Genomic DNA, 20,069 nt, shown 5'->3' with positions numbered 1-20,069 from the left:
GAATCAAAAGTAGCACACAACCGGCGATCTTCTGCGAAGCCTATTTAGGCAGTGTCTTTATCGAGACCGACGAAAAGCCCTCAAAAGAGGTAAACGGCCACATTCTTTATACATGTCACAGAAGATTATCGCTAAGTTTTTACAGGGCTTTTCTTCTTAAGCACATTTTTCGCACTTCGACGATACTGCTCCCGTAGGCCCATTCGGCGGATGAATAGTGATTCCAGGAAGAGGAACAGCTCAGGACAATCACCCCATTCCTGGCTGGAGTCGATCAACAACGTCGAGACACACGAACTTGGCGTCGCCGTGTACGCCACGAATACAACCGGCGTCGGACGAAGAACGTGCGTCGACAGAACGAGGGTAACGGAACAGATGGAGTGCTGCCATCATTTACACCTGTGAGTCGGCGATAGAGGTGATGCAACGTATGACCGCAGTCAGTATATCGGAAACAATTAGCTGAACTTAAGGGGCCCCCAACGATAGCAGGTGATGTGCTAGCATAAGTATAGATCCAGAATGAATAGAAGATGTGAACAATCGTTCAAATAGATCTAAGCAAAATGTATAAATCGTTTCCTTATTGTGATATATTTCGTGTGGCTAATCAGACATTTCAAGCAAAGTTATTGGCTTTTCGGGTGTTCATGCGTTTTGCGATTGTATGCTGACTGGTCAGAGCGAAATAAGAGTCTCTTCTCCATGTACGGTGCGGTGTAGTGGTCGACAGTCGGTTCGTCTTCCGTCCGAATATTAAAATTGTAACAGCAGTTAAGTCGAATAGTTGAGTCGAGCAGTTCATTCGAGCAATCGAGTCAAACAGTTAAGTTTATTTGAGCAGTTAAGTCGAGTAGTCCAGTTAAGCAGCTGAGTCGAGTAGTCGAGTCGAGTTGTCCAATCGTGCAGTTGAGTCGAGTAGTCCAGTCGAGCAGTTAAGTCGAGCTATCGAATCACACAGAAGTCAAACAGTTGAATCGAGCAGTCAAATCGAGCAGTCTAGTCGAGCAGTTGTATCAAGCTGTTCAGTCAAGCAGTCCAGCCGAGCAGTTGAATCGAGTAGTCGAGTTGGGCAGTTGAACCGAGCAGTCCAGTCGAGCAGTTTACTCGAGCAGTAAAAACTAACAGTTTAATCGAGCAGTTCAGTCGAGTAGGCCAGTCGATCAGTTGAACCGAATAGTATGGTCGAGCTGATGAGTCGAGCACTCGTATCTAACAGTTTAGTCAAGCAGTCTAGTCGAGTAGTCGGTCAAGCGGTTCAGTCGAGCAGTTAAGTGAACAGTTGAGTCGAGCAGTTCAGTCAAGCTCCAGTCGAGCAGTTTAATCGAGCAGTTAAGTCGAGTCCCATCGAATCAAACAGTTAGGTCAAGCAGTGAGTCGAGCAGTCTAGTCGTGCGGTTGAATCAAGCCGTCAGTTGAGCCAAGCAATCAAATCGAGTAGTCTAGCCGAGCAGTTAAATCGAGCAAACGGGTTGAGCAGTTGAGTCGAGCAACCGATTCGAATAGTCCAATCGAGTAGTTGAGTCAAGCAGTTCATTCGAGTAGTTGAGTCGAGTAGTCTAGCCGAGCACTATGGGCCAGAAATTGAAATTTCGGGACAAAAATATTTGCGGTTAAACAGCATGTCTTAGCTGAATGTGGCCTTCGGCAACTTTTTGAATAAAAAATTGATGAATATTTTGAAGGGGTCGTCCAATATTTAAGCGTTACTTAAACAACGATTTAAGTAATAACTTTTTGAGTAAACTTTTTTTCACCTTTTTGGTTTCAAAATATTAAAGATAAACCAATTTCAAGTAATTTTCCTGAAGATATGAAACTTCTCCCTTTTATCCATTTTCAGCAATGGACCTTTGTTTATAAACGACCCCTCAAATCACATTTCTTCTTGTAACATGTTTATTTCAACAGACAGCTCAATGTGATATTCTAGAAAATATTTTGCACATAAAACAGGAATATTTCTGCTGAAGACTGTTTTGCTTTACATGCATTAATTACTAAGATATCACTGATTTTAGGTTAAAAACCGTCTGATGAAAAATCCGAATAACTTGGCCATCTGCAAGTATCTGCAATTAGTTGGCATACCAATTTGTAGGGAATTATTAAAGCTATCTGCCCAAATGTGTATTTCAGAGAATACCTGGGAATACTATGGCTGGAAATACCTGGGAATAGTGCGGATTTTTTTTCATACATTTTATAACTTAATAAATATGCGTCCTAGCGTCAAACAGTCTTCACAGAAAATATGTATTTCAACATACTAAATAACTTTGTAGAACATTTGAAAGCAATAAAATAATCGAGTGCAAAGTTATTGAGTGTAATTGATTTTTAAGTGCTCTTTTTTAACACATCATTATATTTCGTAACCGGTAAGAGATAGATAGTTACTTTATTCAGCAAAGTTGCTTATTTTAGTATTTTCTGCAACTTCTGGAGAAAAAAACTTTTTTTAAAAATTATTTAAGAAAACAAAAGTTTGTATCACTCTAATAGGTGAATTCATGGTCACCCTAATAGTGCAGGAAGATGCGCTATATTTTATTATTTTACTTCTCCGAAGACACCACCCTTGAAAATATACACATTTTTCATCAAACGGTTTTTAGCCTAACTACAATTATATCTTATTAATTAATGAAGAAAAAGCAAAACAGTCTTCAGCAAAACTATTCCTCTTTTATGTGCAAAATATTTTCTAGAACATCACATTGAGCTGTCTGTTGAAATAAACATGTTACAAGAGGAAATGTGATTTGAGGGGTCGTTTATAAACAAAGGTCTATTGCTGAAAATGGGTAAAAGGTAGAAGTTTGATATCTCCAGAAAAAATACATGAAATTGGTTTACCTTTAATATTTTGATACCAAAAAGGTGAAAAAAAAATTTACCTAAAAAGTTATTGCTTAAATTGTTGTTAAAGTAACACGTAAATATTGGACGACCCCTTCAAACGATGCAACATTTTTTAATTGAAAAAGTTACCGAAGACTACATAGAGCTGAGACACGCCGTTTAACCGCAAATATATTTGTCCCGAAATTTTAATTTCGGGCCCATAGTGCCGAGCAGTGAAGTCAAGCAGTTGAATCGAGCAGTTGTGTCGAGCGTCAAATCGAACAGTTGAGTCGAGCAGTCTAATCGAAAGCTCAAAGGTCAATCGATGCTCGTTACTACATGTCCAGAAAAAGTGAAGGCAATCCTCGTGGGACTCTTTCCGCAGCACACTCCAACACTCTGGCCAACGACACTTTACCGAGAGCAGGAGGATGGCAACGCCGTTGAAAGAATAATCCCCAATAAGGAACTCATAGTAACTGAAAAAGGATTGCAGGTGAGAAAAGCTCCCGGGGTGGACGGAATCCCCAATGTCGCTTTGAAAACGGCGATCCTGGCTTTTCCGGACATGTTTAGGTGGGTCTGGAATATCTGAACGAAAGCCGCTTCCCAGACAGGTGGAATGCGCAAATTCTGGTGTTGGTAACTGAACCAGGAAAATCACCTGGATATTCGGACCGTAAAGGCCTGTATATTTACTGGACACACTCGGAAAACTCTTAGAAAGAGTCATCCTCAACAGATTGACAAGATATACGGAGAGCAAGTACGGACTGTCGAATAAGCAATTCGGTGTCCGGAAAAGAAATTTCACGGTGGGTGCAATTCGGACAGTTATTGAGAGGGCCCAGAAACCGTCGATGCAGAAGCGGGGAGATCGTTACTGCGCCGTGATAACGCTAGATGTCTAGAATGCCATTAACAGTGCCAGTTAGTTAGCAATTACCGCAGCATTGCACAGAATGAGGGTCCCAGGCTAGGAGCTATTTCTAGAATCAGGTGTTGCTCTAGGATACGTCGAATGGACAAAAATCCATAAGAATCGCGGTGGGAGTTCTCAAGGTTCCATCTTTGGCCCTACGCTTTGAAATGGACGATGTGTTGACATTGAAGCTGCCTAAAAGTGTCGAGACTGTTGGATTTGCGGACGATGTGTTGCTAACGGTTACGGGTAAGTTGCTGCAAGAGGTGGAAATGCTGTCGACTGAGGCCTTAGACATGATAGCAAACAGGATGCACAGAGTGAAACTTCAGCTAGCCCACCACAAGACGGGAGTACTAATGGTTAGTAACTGTAATGCAGTGCACCAGGCACAAATCAGCGTCAGAGAGCATGTCATAGTCTCGCAACGAATGTTTACACACCGGGGAGGGATATATGACAACCGGCTGAGTTTCAATGGTCATGTAGACTACGCCTGCGAGAAGGCGGCGAAGACTACCAACGCTCTTGCTAGGATATTGTCGAACAACTCTGGGTCTGGACCAAGAAGTATTAGAAGACGTCTGCTGGCTAGTGTATCCTCGTCGATACTAAAACCAAGCGCGGATCACGAGTGCGTGTAGGACTATTTCGTCGGAGGCAGTATGCATCGTCGCCGGCATGATTCCTATCGGTATAACTTAAGAAGAGGAAAGGAGTGTTATGGGCAGAGAGAAACCACAGGCATTAGGAAACTTTTGCAGGTGAATTCAATGGTTAAGTGACAACAAAAGTGGGACTCGACGGAGAACTCTAGATGGACGCTATAAAAAAGGGTCCATATGTTTTTCTGCGTAACATTGATTGTGTTGATTTTTCTGAATGAATTGGTTTTTTCGGACATGACGGTTATCTCCCATAGACCGCCAAAATGAGGATATCACAATGGGATAAAATGTGATTACATATCGTTGTCAGCATATATTTCAGTCTTCTAAGTAAACCTTCAACATCTTTAATATTTGGTGAACCTCATTTACTGTTCCTTCAACTGCAATGCCGTTGTCGCTGTTAGTCTCACACAGCTTAACGACGACATTTTGTGGAATTTCCATTTACTTCTATTACTTAACAATTAGAAGTAAAAGAAATTACTCCAAAAATTTCCTCGTTTGTTCGTAAATTCTACAAAAACCATGCCAATTCTACAAATGCCATAGTACATCTGGCGAAAGTCAGTACATTACGGTGGGCCAGACACGTCGTAAGGATGCCGAACGACAGCGCGACAAAACAGTTTTCTTCAGCAACCCCACCAAATTTTTTCAACCCGTCTTCATTGAAAAAGATAGAATAGTTGACTATGCAGTAAGAATAAACCAGAGTTTCGGTAAGCCTAGGCCCGTTCTAGCAGCCAGCTAGTAAGATAGTGATTCATCATTTTTCAAATCTTGGCAACCGACAACAATAATGTCACCTGCATTGACGTCCCTGAGCGATCCTAACTAGTCCTATCATTTCTGCCCTGCAGTCGAACAGCCTAGCTAAGCACCTCACACAGCCAAGGTTGAGTTATGGCAAATATAAGATTGCACCTGCTTTTGCAACACTTGCCGCTGGTTTATTTCGATGCATCACAAAAGGACAGTGCTCGGTCATCCGTAAGCCGCAGGCGACCGCATGGTGGGCGGTGACACTTTTGCAGGATGATTAATATCCGATTTCAAATGAAATTTACCGCCCTGCTCCGGGGTACATAATATAATATATTTCATTTATTTCAATGAACGACCCACGCCACAGCACTGATGCCGTGGTCCAGCTGACCGTCTCCGAAGCGTCTGCTTTGGTAAACTCTCGGAAGGCCCCTATTTTTTTTCTTCTTACTTTAATTCTGTGAAAAAATCGCCTTGGGCACGAACATCAATAGACAGTTGCCAGAATAATCAATGGCACTGTTGGCAGTGTGAGGAATATTACTGTTTTACCTACAATTATTTGTATTTCTAATACGTTGATATTTTACATACTACTGATAAAAGTATTTAATATAATGACAATTGTTCTAATGGAATGAGTACTATCATAAATAGTAATAGTTTAATTAGTATAATTCCATGTTTCATGTCTTTTTAATTAAAATTAATCATTCTTTTCATCTTACATTAAATCACTGTTTTTATTAGCATTAATCCCTGAAATTCTGTACAACTTTATTAAGTGAACAACAGTGAAATATTTATCAAATCTGCTAGGTGAACCCCATAAATGGGGGTTTCACTTCACAAACCACTCGAAAACGTCACCTCCGTCGTTGTTCCGAAACAAGAAAGGAAATTGTTTTGCCGCCCTGTCACCGTCCAACGATGTCCCTCTTCGAGACGCGCTCGTGATGTCCCCTCTGCGGCATTCGGTCTGGCTGGATCCCCAGCAGAGCATTAGCCGCCGAATCAGTGGCAAGAAATCGGTGTTTACGACCGTAGCCTGTGTTAGCCATTACCCTCCTCGGTCGGTTTTTGGCCAATTTCTGTTCGACCAAATAGTGCAACACAACAACATCAGGCAGGCAGTATGTATTCTGAAGTAGCTCGAGCCGCGGCGAAGTGTCTATTTCGGCACCCGGCTAGATAATGCTTAATGTTTCATAATGAACACTATCAGCTTGCGCGCACATTCGGCGAAATGGCGGATGGGATAATTTGGGCGAAGGCTGGGCGAAGTTCGGGCGGATGAAATAGCAAGGGAGCAGAAAATTATTAATGTTATTTTACTTTTTTTTCTCTCGTGGAGTGCACCATTTGTGTAATTTGCTTTCGGGTGAATCATCATGAGCTGCAGATTGGGCTTGACCTTTTTGTGCGAATTTGGCTCTGATCTTGGCAGTAGAGTAGATTAAGATGCACGCAACCGCGAATGTAGCAAGCCATCACGTTGCATTTTGCATGTAACATACCAATCAAATTAGGTCAATTGAAAAACACATCATGCTCAAGTTCAATGCTCCAAATGTAAGAAAAGGGATCTTGATGTTTCGATATATTATTCTATTAAATAAATGGTAAATAGCCTAAATCGATTTTAAAGATATATTTTTATTGTTGTCCGGCATTCTCACAACATATCCCGCCCATTCTACCCCTGCGCATTTCTCTGCTGCAGTTGTTATCCGGCGTCATCAACGACACGAAGTATATTAATTCGTCCACCACCTCGAACTCGTCCCCGTCGACTACTACACTATTGCCTATGCAAGTTCGATTGGCTCGGTTCCTCCTGTTAACAGATACTTGGTTATCAATATATTCGCCGCTAATCCAACGTTTACTGCTTCACGTATCAGTTTGTTATACTGATCAGCAACCGCCTGGAATGTCCTTCCTACAATGTCCACGTCGTCAGCGACACAGATAAATTGGCTAGATTTATTGAATTGAAGATCGTGCCCCGCATGTTAAAATCCGTACTTTCATAACACCTTCTAGCGCGATGTTAAACAGGAGACATGAAATACCATCACCTTGTCGAAGTCCCCAGCGTGTTGCAAGCGGGCTTGATAACTTCACACAGCACCGAGCACCATCCATCGTGACCTTAATCTGTCTTGTCAGCTTCCCGGAAAAACCGTTTTCGTCTATAATTTTCCATAGATCTTCACGGTCGATAGTATCGTAGGCGGCTCTAAAATCCATGAAATGGTGATGTGTAGTATTCGCGACACTTTTGAAGGATCTTGTCAAAGATTTGGTCCGAATCTACTTACTAGCGGCGATAGACGGCGAAAGATGATCTGAGAAAGCACTTTATAGGCGGCGTTGAGATCGCTCGATAATTCTCACATTCTAATTTGTCGCCGCTCTTATATATTGGCCATATTACTCCCTTCTGCTACTCTTCCGATAGGTGTTTTGTTTCCCAGATCCTGACTATCAGCCGGTGCATACAGGTAGCCAACCAATTCATAGCCAATTAAACCCAGCTTGATAAGCTCCGCTGCGATGCCAGTTACCGTATTGTTTTTGAGCTGCTTGATGGCTTAGATCCGGCACATCACCATCATCACCGTACCGATGTAGTCGTTCTCCCTGCTGTCTGGGTATTTCGTCTCTGCGCCATTTAGGTGCTCATTGAAGTGCTTCTTCCACCTTTCGATCACCTCACGTTCATCCGACAAGATCTCCCTTTATCTCGACATGTTTCGGCTCGCGGTAAAAAGCCTTTGCCGGGAAGCCGGGATACGTTCTGTTTTTTGTAGAATCACCACAGCTGTTCCATGTCCTCGCACTCCATTTCTTCTTAGCGGCGCTTCCTATCCCGGAAAAAGTGTGTCTGCTGTCTTCGTTTCTGTCAATATTGTTTCACGTTTTGTCGGGTTCCCTGCTGCAGTATCGACGCCCGCGCTGCATTCTTCTCATGTAACATCCTCTAGCATTCCTCGTCGAACCAGTCGCTACGTCGACTCCTCTCAGCGAACCCAACGACATCTTCCGCTGCGCCGTTGATGGCTGCTTTAACGTTATCCCAGCAGTTCTCGAGAGGGGCTTCGTTTAGCTCTCCCTCACCCGGCAGCGCAGCCTCAAGGCATTGCACGTACTCAGTAGTGACCTCAGGTAACTTGAGTAGTTCTAGATTGTAGCGCAGTGGGCGACGATACCGAATGTATCGGTACATCGGAAAGTTTTTGGCGCACTTTAAGCATCACAAAGTAGCGGTCAGAACCGATGTTTGCGCCACGACAGGTTCTAGCGTCGATGGTATCCGAGAAATGCCTTCCATCAATCAAACCGTGGTCGATTTGCGAGTCAGTCTATTGTGGTGACCTGCAGATGTACCTCTAAGGAAGGCTGTGCCTGAAGTAGGTACTTCGTATGGGCATATTTCTGAAGTCAATGAGTCCATGGCGGTTTTCGTTCGTAAGTGGGTGTGCGCTGAACTTTCCAATAACCGGTCTGAATTCCTCGATTTTGACGTCATGTCAGTTGTCAGTCATATTCACGTTGAAGCTGCGCGTAAAAAGCGTTCTTAGCATCCTCGTCACTGCCTAGATGTGGGCTATGCACGATGATAATGCTAATGTTGAAGAAACGGTCTATAATCCTCAACTTGCACATACGGTTGTCGATTGACTGCTTCCCAATCAGATGCTTTTGCATGTCGCTCCTCACGATCAAAGTTGTGACCACCCAAGTAGCACACTTTAGGTCCATTTAGTTGTAGCAACCGAACTACGACTGAAATTAGTCATATTTCGGTTACCATAACACCTTTGTAACAACCGTGCTAGTAGGGCAGCACGTGTATATTGTCGCAGCTCTGGTAAATGGTGTATCCATTTCTATACGTAGACGTGTACTGTAGACCTCCTGCAGCGCCCTCAATAAGTCGGAAAGGATGCGGGTCTTCTTCTTCTTCAGCAGGATGGAGTGGCCGTTCTGTTTCAAGCACTCGTATCCATTCAACTTGCTCTTGGGCCACTCGTCGCTAATTTCCTAGTTGTCTCAGAAGTCGCAAATCGCTTTCGACCTGGTCGAGCCATCGTGCACGTTGGGCCCTCTGTTCTTTGTGCCGGTGGGGTTGTTGAAGAGAACTGTTTTCGTCGCACTGTTGACCGGCATCCTTACGACGTGTTCGGCCTACCGTGGCCTGCTAACTTTCGCTAGATGTACGATGGGAGTCTCTTCAAGCAGTGTCTGTAGCTCGTGATTCATACGCCTCTGCCACTCTCCGCTTTCAGTTTGTGCTCGTCCGCAGCACTTTCCGCTCGAACACGGCAAGGGCACGTATGTCCTCCGTGAGCAGCGTCACGGCTTCAAATCCATAAAGAACTACCGGTCTAATAAGGGTTTTGTACATTGTTAGCTTCGTGCGGCGGCGTACGCTTCCTGACCGTAGCGAAGGGCAAAGTACGCCCGATTTCCCGCTTGGATGCGCCGCTGGATCTCCTTAGTAGTGTTGTTGTCCGCGGTCACCAACGATCCCAAATACACGAACTCCTCTACCACTTCTAGTTCGTCGCCGTCAACGGGTACCGTCCGTGGGAGACGCGCGTTTGTTTCCTTCGAGCCTCTTCCTTCTTTGGTCTTCGAAGCATTTATTTTTAGCCCAAACTCCTAGACTCCGCTTTCAGTCTAGTGTAGATTGCCTCCGCCATCGCAAAGTTCCTGGCAATGATATCGAATTCATCTGCAAAGCCTAGAAGTTGGCTACTCGTGGTAAAAATCGTGCCTCTCGTTTCGATGTCCGCTCGTCGGATTACCCCCTCAAGAGCGATGTTGAACAGCATGCAGGATAAACCGTCACCTTGTCTCAACCCTCGCCGCGTCTCGAAGGGACTCAAGGGTGTCCCAGAGATGCGTACGAAACACATCACTCGATCCAATATAGCTCTGATCAGTCGTGTCAGTTTACCCAGAACACCGTGTTCGTGCATTATCTGCCATAGCTTGTCTCGATCGACTGTATCGTATGCTGCTTTGAAATCAATAAAGATGTGATGCGTGGGCACGTTGTACTCCCGATATTTCTGCAAGATCTGTCGGATAGTAATAATTTGGTCCGTAGTTGCGCGATCCCTCGTGAAACCCGCCTGATAATTCCCTACGAAATCTTGTACTATCAGTGACAACCGACGTAACTGGATCTGGGAGAGTACCTTGTAGGCGACGTTTACCAGCGTAATACCGTCATAGTTGCAGCAGTCTAGCCGATCACCCTTTTTGTAGATGGGACAAACCACTCCATCCATTCCTCCGGTAGCTTTTCCTCCTCCCAAATACTCAAAATAACACAGTGTAGAGCCTTGGCAAGCGTTTCTCCGCCATGTTTATAAGGCTCTGCCGGTAGGCGGTCCTTCCCAGCGGCTGTATTGGTGTTCAGCAGCCCGATTTCTCGTTTGAATTCTTGGAGATCAGGAGCAGGCGACTTCGCCATTGAGGTGTTCATTGAAGAACTGCTTCCATCTGTCGACCACTTCGCGCTCGTTTGTGATTAGATTCCCTCCCTTGGATGCGGGTACTTCCCAGGAAATTGAGACATGGTGTCGGTCCCGGTCTATTGGTTAGCATTCGCGCATCTCACGCCGAGGACCCGGATTCAAATCCCAATCCCGCAGAAGTCACGAATGACCTAAAAGTGTTAAAGTGACTATAATCTAAACAAAAAAAAATGAGTCTTGCAGTTCCATGTTTCAAGCTTCCAATCGTTAATCCTTTTTCGTTGCCTTGGTCTATGCCAATTGTTCCGGTCCCCATTTACATTATGTTTGTTCCTGTACTAGTATGTTTTACGGATGGCTTGAAGGGCCTGAACTAACCCCCTGTGTCGCCGGAGGACCATCGTGAGGGCACTGTTTAGCGTCCCATACTGATACGAGAACGATGATTCCCCCTTCCCTGTCAGAATACGACCTTTTTTTCCGGGGTTGGTTACCCGATCTCCGGTAAGGTTGCTAGTATCTCGGCTGGTACCAAAAGGAGGTAGGGATAAGAGTTGCTGAATAAGTGCCTGAGAACCACTATGGGGTTTGTTTCACGCATTATCCAGCCGTTTACCAGCCAGTACCGGATAAATTCCATCAGATTCTGGAGGCTAAACGGGCCTTCTTTCTGCAACTCACGCCTTGTTTTAATGAATTTTGTTTGCGGACTAAAAAAACTATATTAATTGCAATATGACCTCCCAAGTAACATTTTTGCTGTATAACAGCTTATCAAGCACTTGTTTCACGGGAACTAGCTGTACAATAGATTAATTGACTATTATACAACAAAAATCATATTTGGACTCGCTATAAAAATGTACTCGGTGTTGAACTTAAATATTCTTCATAATAGCAGCAATAAGTCTGCTTCATCTGGGTGTTACTATTTTAATCTATACCTAAAAAAATGGATTTCTGTCTGTCCGTCTGTCTGTCTGTCGGTATGTCCCTTATAGAATCGAAAACTACTGAACCGATCGGCGTGAAAATTTGCATGTAGGAGTTTTTGGGGCCAGGGAAGGTTCTTATGATGGTTAGAGACCCCTCCCCTCACTAAGAGGGGGGCTCCCATATAAATGAAACATAAATTTCAGCATAACTCGAGAACTAAGCAAGCAAATGGAACAAAATTTGGCATGTGGGTGTTTTTGGAGATGAGAATTTTTTCTATGGTGAATTGAGACCCCTCCCAATTTAGAAGGGCAATTATGACCCCTCCCACTGTAAGAGGGGGGCTCTCATATAAATGAAATACAATTTTTTTCATAGTTCGGGAACCAATAAAGCAAATGGAACCAAATTTGGCATGTGAAGGTTTTTGGAGGCAAGAATTTTTTCTATGGTGAATTGAGACCCCTCCCCACTTCAGAAGGGGGGGGGGGGATCTCAAACAAACGAAATACAAATTTCCTCATAACTCGAGAACTAATCAACCGAATGGAACCAAATTTGGCATGTGGGTGTTTTTGGAGGTAAGATTTTTTTCTGTGAACAATTAGGACCCTTCTCCTTTTTAGGACGGGGGGGGGGCATTCAAATGAAATACAAATTTCCTCATAACTCTAGAACTAATCAAGCAAATAGAACAAAATTTGACATGTGGGTGTTTTTGGAGATAAGAATTTTTTCTATGGTGAATTAGGACCCCTCCCTCTTTAAGAAGGGGGGGGCTCCCTTACAAATGAAATACAAATTTCCTCATAACTCCAGAACTAATCAAGCAAATGGAACCAAATTTGGCATGTGGGGGATTTTGGCGGCAGGAATTTTTTTATGATGGTTTGATACCCCTTAGGAGAGGGACTCTGATATAAATAAACAAAAATTTTTGCTTAACTCAAAAACTAATCAAATTCGAGAAATTTTAGACTCTTGTATAAAACATTAGTCAATACCAAGACCACCAAAAACTAACAATAGTAACACTAGATGATTCAGGGCGAGACGGTCGCAGCCCGTGAGTGTTACCGGCCACTGCGAGGGGTTAGTCAGCCCGCAGATTTCACCTCTATCTAGATTTATTTATTTTCCTAGGTCGGTCGACCCCTATTACTTTCTTTCCATTGGGTCCGAACGAGCGACAGTGAGTAAAGAGAGGATCACCCCTGCGCAATGGTAATTTCTACGAAAAGATTTCCCGTGAAATGGTACATCCCTCGTAAGGTTTTTCGCGAAATGGTATTCCGCGAAACTCCATATTCCTCGTTATGGTCAACCGAGAAGTGGTGTTCTGCAAAATGGTATTCGGCGACATGTTATCCACTTTATTTTGTCAGGCTTAGCAATGGGGGGAGTTGTTTTCTATTTTACTGTGAGGAAAATTTGTATATTAAACCACCCATGAACTCAGAAACTTGCAAAACTCGAGATTGTGACAAAGGTCATCCGAGAATCACGATTTATCTACAACACAGTTTAATTTATGGCAACACGAAGCTTGTCGGGTCAGCTAGTAACATTATAAAATAAATACATGTATTGCGATTTGACAAGCAACTGCGATAAGATCAGTGTTGTATTGATGCGCCATATTGTGTTGGTACGCCCTATTTATAGTAAGTTTATAAAAGATGTGGCACAGCCAACTAATTTTATCATGATAATATATATAACAACAAAAAATTCGCTTTATCAGTAGCTAGTGGGCAACCAATTTACTTAATCTAGGAAACTAGTTTCTAAATTCGGTTAAGTTTCCGTGTTCTTAGACAAGCAACAACAATTTAGCTCAATACATAATAATTTTGGCTCTCGCTCTCGGCCACTTCGAGACATATTACATTGCATTGAAGCTAAAAAGGCTCCTTGCAATACATCGAAGTCATCTTCTCCCCAAACTGAACCCTTTTCCAGACTCAAACCGATAAATCAACATCACCTACTTCTCCGCTGAACTCACGACGACGGCCACTGCGAAAGCCACCAGATGGAAAAGTCATGCTGCAGTTACGGCGGGCGTACGATACTACGCTACGGCTGGTGTACTTTGCCATCTGGAAGCCGTCGGCTGAATAGGCAGATAAGGACGTTCGCCATACACCACACCACTACCACCACCACAAACAGACAATTGCGAGTTTGAAATTGAAGTACGATCCTGCTTCCCTTGTATTGTGACCACCTGAGTTGCTTCTGGGAATCTCTTTGGATACGAAAAACAGCCGTTGCTACAGTATCTGCATGCCTGCTGTACCGAAAGACTGCCAGTATCTCTCTACCTGGCTCAGATTTGAATCGACGTAGACTTCCGTATTCGAAGACGCTGGACCCTGTGTGGGTGGCCAATATCGGAGAGGGAAGGTTTGAATTTATGGTTTGCCATTTTGTGGAAGCTAATTTCCAGCCGTAGTCCCTCTGGGGCATACTGGAAAGCAATAAATGTAGGTGATGAAATATATCGTTCCATCCTCCGGCAACGGGGCCAGGAGAAAGTGCATTTCCCTATTGCGAGGAAGCTTCGGGCTCTTCTCAAATGACAAAATCAATAAATGTGAAACTTTACTATCCATAGCGTTACGCGGGAAGGAACGAGATTGTGGGGGAGAAGCTAGCGCGTTCCGTCGCCTTTGACACCTCCGGCAAGTATTGAAACCGGCGAAGATTAAATGCAACGATAGTAAGAATTTTATGCTTCCTTTCCCGAGCTCAGCCACCAACAGGCCCAACCGTTTGCTGATGAAATGGATCATAAACTGAAGAGCCTCCCAGAGCGCAGCTCCGCCGCAAAACTCCAGCCCAGGATGAATCTCTACCGATGTTCGGTTGGTCTTTTCTTCCGGCGTGTTTTGGAAAATTTATCGTACCGACTGAGAAACAAATGCCTGCTGCAATCGAAGAATTTCTCAATCGAAACATTCCCCCACCTCCGTTCCGTAACTAACCGCAGTCAGCGATGTGGCCAATAACAAAACTCTCGAGAGGTCTCCCTTTCCCTTTGGTTGCCCGGGTTGGATAATAATTTAATTATTCTATTGGTCTGTTGGTTAGGAATTTTGTCGCAATAAGCTGAATTCATTGTCAATGAGACAGAATTTACATGCCCTGTTGGAATCTCTGAGCATTATGCAGGAAGTGTTTTAGTTTTCGCAGATACGCAAAGTACGTAGGTACAATAGGTATTTATAATTTTCTTTGGTGCTTGTGTAAAACTTGGAAAACTGCACTTTTTTGTTTTTGATCAATGATCTGTTTGTATTTCAAACAAGGTATAGAAACATTGAACTATTTTAATAAACAGTTGTAAGGCGATACACAAATTTCAAGCGTTCAAAAGTAAATTTATTCAACCACAAACTGTTTTCGTCTCTTTCCAGTGCTCAGCCTCAAGGATCTGAAAATCTTCGTACCGGATGCAGTAATAATGGGAAATGCAGCTACACTGTCGTGTCAATTCGAGCTGGAAAAAGTAAGTGCACCATGTCCATCCCATACTTGCCTGCTGCTCAAGCCAGTATCCCAGTATGAAAAACGTCCAATTATCAACAATTTCTCCATTTCGCAGGCCACGCTCTACTCGGTACGGTGGTACTTCGAGAGTGAGGAATTTTACCGGTACGTGCCAAAGGAATCACCACCGGCCAGAACGTTCCCGGTATCTGGCATTACTGTCGATGTAAGTATTGATGCACACGATTTCTCCACTAACTGCACTAACTTCGTCCGCAATGACAAATGGAAGTCAGCGGTATTTACCGAAGTCTGCGACCAGATTTATTGCCACGGTGTTACTCGACGACTAGCGAATTGATTTCCGATCCATTGCCTTCACTGTGCAACCCATTGTAAGCCCTCTGCATCACATCGAGTGATTCAATTAATGAAGCAATTGAATAAACTGCCCTCAAATGACTGGCAAACTGTTACTGTGGCTGTAGAGACCACAGAATTGCTACCGAACCGATGATGCTCGACTCTACGATAGGAGAAATAGAGAGGCAGCGAATGAAAGCCATAATAATAATAAACGATAAAAATAATCGCTCTCTGGGCACATAAATATAATTTTAATTGTCACGCTCGTTGCCTACCGTGTCGCTCAGCACCCTGCATCCTTGCTTCTCATCTTCATCCTTAGCGGTGAACATGGGACAATTTAGCTGTTAGGGCAGAAGGCAATTATCAGAACTCATCTTCCCACCGGGGCCATAACAATCAAGTCTTAGCACTGATGGAAACTGCCGTCACTATTGCCGTAGCCGTTTTGTCCTGCTTACTAATTGTCATCCATCGTGGCTCTTTTCCGCTCTATCAGGTGTAGGACTGTCTTACTTCGGCGAGGGAAGGCGCGATGATGGTTGCAGCAGATACGTGGCAGGCATTCAACGAATTGGATTAACTGGGATTTGATCTTTGTTATCAAATTGTTATCCGTGACGCTGTTAATTTGAAGCTAACCGTGTGAATGTGTTCATTGCTTTAAGCAGCTTAATTAAATAATAATTCGGAATAGGCATGTATGGAAAGTCCGGTAGGTGGATTATTAGACAAAAAGCATTGTCCATGCGTGGCCATCATTACAAAGTCTAAAGCATTATGACATGCTTAGTGGTCAAGGGAAAATTGAAATGCACACAGCACAATTGTTTTTGTCAACAATTAAAAATCCCGTTTAAACCGTCTAGCAGCGAATTAAACAAAAGCTAAACAATTATTGCAGTGAAAGCCGGTCATTTTTGCTATGCAAAAGTTGAAGAAAACCAGGAACAGCTGTACTGGATTATATATTTTACTAGCTGACCCGACAACCTTCGTATTGCCACAAATTGAACTGTGTTGTACATACATCATGAAACTCGGCTGATCTTTGTCACAATCTCGAGTTTTGCAAGTTTCTGAGGAGTTCAACCTTCGATGATTAATTTTGGCAGTTACATAACTATGAAAGCATGGATAGTTTAATATACGAATTTGCAATTTTTCCTCACAGTAGAAAACAACTTCCCCATTGATTGGCCAGAAAGCGGACAGCAATATTCGCCATGATTGTATAACATTTCGCCGAATACCATATCTAGTGACGTTACGATACTGCCGATACTAAATCGAAATCGATCCTTTTTTCGCGATACTTGATAATTTTGAATCGATGCCTACTGTTCGATACTTTCTGAGCATCGATGGCATTTGAACAGAATCGAAAAGTATCGAAAACCAGCAGCTCGTCCACCACACTTACTTAACATATCGGAACAAACTGTCAAAACAGGCACTAAGTCAGTGCAAATTAAATTATCTGCCCTTCTCCACAGAACCAAGAAAACATAAATTCGTAAAGTTGCAGACATTCCTCTGTATGAACGGCATTAGTATAAGTTCGATCAGGGTTCCAAATTTAGTAGTACTACAGTTTTGATAATAGAAAAAACAGCATTTCGGTGAATTGTTCACAGGAGCTTAGTTGTTTAGTTAGTGATGAACGTGCGGAACAGTCTGAATAAATGCCGATTCAGATTAACAATCCACCATCGTCGTCACTGGACCATCAACGTCATAGAAAGTCGGTGATGGTTGCATCTCTTTTGAATACCCGAGCAGGAGCGAAGAGCAAAATAATATCAAAATATGTTATCGGAAATCGAATAACTCATATCAAAATTTGGTCTTGTTTTGGCTGACATATTTGGTAAAATAACAAAAAATAAGATCAAAATTTTACTCCTTTAAGGCCAAAAGAATAACTACTTGTGTTATTTGAATAAAAAAACAATAACATGACTCTATTCAGAGTTTAGAATAACATATTTTAGTATTGTTAAGGTATTGAATAACAAATGCAGTACCGTCATCCGGGGCGAGATTGTGCCAAAAAAGCATATGTTTTTGTTCTTTAGCTCAGTATACACACAATTAAGGAACTAAGTTGATTTCAAACCTGTCAATATATACTAAATTGTTTAATTAACAACTACCGTAGAGTTGGTTTAGTTACAATGAAACCTAATTTCACTGGAAGTGCATGAACTTTGGCACAATCTCATAAACAAACATAAAGCTAGGCTAAGCTTAGCTTAGCTTAGACTGATTGCACATATCAATGGTTGCACTCAGTGATTGACCCGAGTCAGTGAAATTGCACAATGAATCAAATGAATGGGGTTGGGAGTGACCGATCATTCTCACTGTGCAAAATTCAGTGACTCGCTATTTAAAGGATCAATAACTGCGCCGGCCACGTCCTTGCAATCAGGTGGGATTAGGGAAGGAATGTTAGTATAATCTTTGTTGTTTTAAGGACCGTGTTAACCTCTGCATCCTTACAAAGATTAAAGGAAGGAATTGTGTTGTTAGTAGGGTAGGTTTCGTTGGATCAGGATTCACCTTGATAAGTGATGTGATCGTTGTTAATTTATTATTTTAGAATTAGTAGAATTTTAGGCATGTATTACTTATTCTACCGACCGACGAAAAATTCCTATTTAAAATGATATACGAAAAATAAAATGAAATACCCGCAATTAAAATTTTTTTCGATTGATATATTATTTCTGTTAATAGGAAATTGAACTCCAGCCGGCCGACCGTAAATAGCGCATTCTTTTGAGCGCAAAGTACGTAAACTAGACTTTTTCGAACCGATAAGCATTAATCATTTACTTATTTCTAATGTTTACTGCGCAACAAAAACCCGATTTTAAACGGAAATGAGTATTATCCCGTAGAGAACTAATTTTCAAATCACATAGCCCCTAGGAAAACTCAAAATCTTAATAACTCTCCCGTCTAACTCTTTATATCTATAATGAAAATTATCCCTTCTAATACGTGACATATCCTTCAATTACAAACGCACGATCCCTTCAGTAGCCCGGCCGATACAAGAAAAAAAAATCGCTGGAAACAAAAATAAAATTTTCAATAGTCTTGCAAATGTATTATCTGTTATCGATTTATTCTGATACACGCCTCGAAACTATGGGACCATCCATATACCACGTCGACAGCTCAGAGGGGGTGGTGGGGGGTATGGAGGTGTCCTCGCTTTCCGAAAGGGGGGAGGCAGCATAAAAAAAATGGTCGCGTGGACAAGTGATTTGTACAAAAAATAGAAATTTTAATTGTGCCTGTTGCATAAACGATACGAATCGATAACTTCATAAACCATTGATCATGAAATAAATAAAAATTGCGTAGTATCTGAGTGGCCCCAATGCAACGTGTAACGTATACGCACAGCATCATCTATTTATCACTATCAAACTCTTTATTCATCCTGATCACTATTAAATTAATATTCTTGGAAATATCCCAATGCTCAACAGATGATAATTCTCAGTTAATCATAAGATCATGTTTATGTATGGCAGTCATGTCCAAAAACTCTCAAGTAAAAAAACATTTTATTTCATTTGATATGAATTTGGCATCATAGGGCTTGAAAATAAAAAAAAAACTTCTTCCATCACTTATATTTTTCAATTGAAATTTCTTGGCGCATGCTACAAATGCTTCAAAGAGAAAACAAATGAACACTAGCACTTGCACGTACCACTAATGATATAATGTATGAAACATTCAGGGGCATATACATGGTGTGATCGTTTGATGCTATCTTTTACTCATGTAGTAGTGAAGAGCAGGTTCTTGCAAAACGGTTTCCTGCTGACAACTAGGGGCGCACTCACTTTCAAATTGCGAACATGTAATAGAATAAAGTGAAGCATGAAACAACTTCAAATAACCAGTGATTCGTATTCAAGAGCATTTAGGATAGAAGATAAACTAGATAAGATTATAAAATATAGGGTATTAGTGATGGACAGAAGACATTTATTTAAGAGCTGTTAATGTTATCTTATTGAGCATATTTCGCAATTACGCAGTGGAATGAAATGATACTTATCCCTCGTTGCATCATAGCATTTTTCGCCGACATGTCTCCTGTAGGAGAACAGAAATATAAATGAATCTTCTGGTATTTCCATTGATTTATCTGCACGTTCTTCACTGCTCGCCGGAAAAACACTTAATTTTCTTCACTAACCACAGTAACTAACACTCTACTTCGGTAAAAAACTAGCCAAAATACCTTCAAAAGCACACAACTCTGATGAATAGGTAGGTCATCTTTCAGTGTTTCCAGCACTCTCTCTAAACAAACATAAAGCTAGGCTAAAAACCTAAACAGTGAACATTAGTATGTTTATAAACAATACACATAAATATCAGTATAAAGTAGTTCACATGGGGCCGTCTATAAACTAAGTGGACTATTAGGGGCAGGAGGTCGGCCAAAAGCAACGGATCATATAAAAAGTATGAACGAAAATAACCCGGAGAGGTCTGAAATAACTAAAAATGAGTTCGTAGTCAATGGACAGCCTT

At 42.2% G+C, this 20,069-nt stretch overlaps 1 protein-coding gene across 1 annotated transcript in view; it reads left to right on the top strand.

The window, feature by feature from the left end:
• LOC128733188 (uncharacterized) overlaps nucleotides 1–20,069 on the top strand; it is a 599,692-nt gene that overhangs the window by 559,429 nt on the left and 20,194 nt on the right. Inside the window, exons 5-6 of the mRNA XM_053826862.1 lie at nucleotides 15,062–15,153; nucleotides 15,250–15,360. Of these exons, the coding sequence (XP_053682837.1) occupies nucleotides 15,062–15,153; nucleotides 15,250–15,360 (203 nt within the window). The remainder of the gene's footprint in view (nucleotides 1–15,061; nucleotides 15,154–15,249; nucleotides 15,361–20,069) is intronic.

The sequence above is a fragment of the Sabethes cyaneus genome, chromosome 1 (assembly GCF_943734655.1).
Source record: "Sabethes cyaneus chromosome 1, idSabCyanKW18_F2, whole genome shotgun sequence".
Classification (NCBI taxonomy): domain Eukaryota; kingdom Metazoa; phylum Arthropoda; class Insecta; order Diptera; family Culicidae; genus Sabethes; species Sabethes cyaneus.
This window is presented reverse-complemented; position numbering and strand designations above follow the sequence as displayed.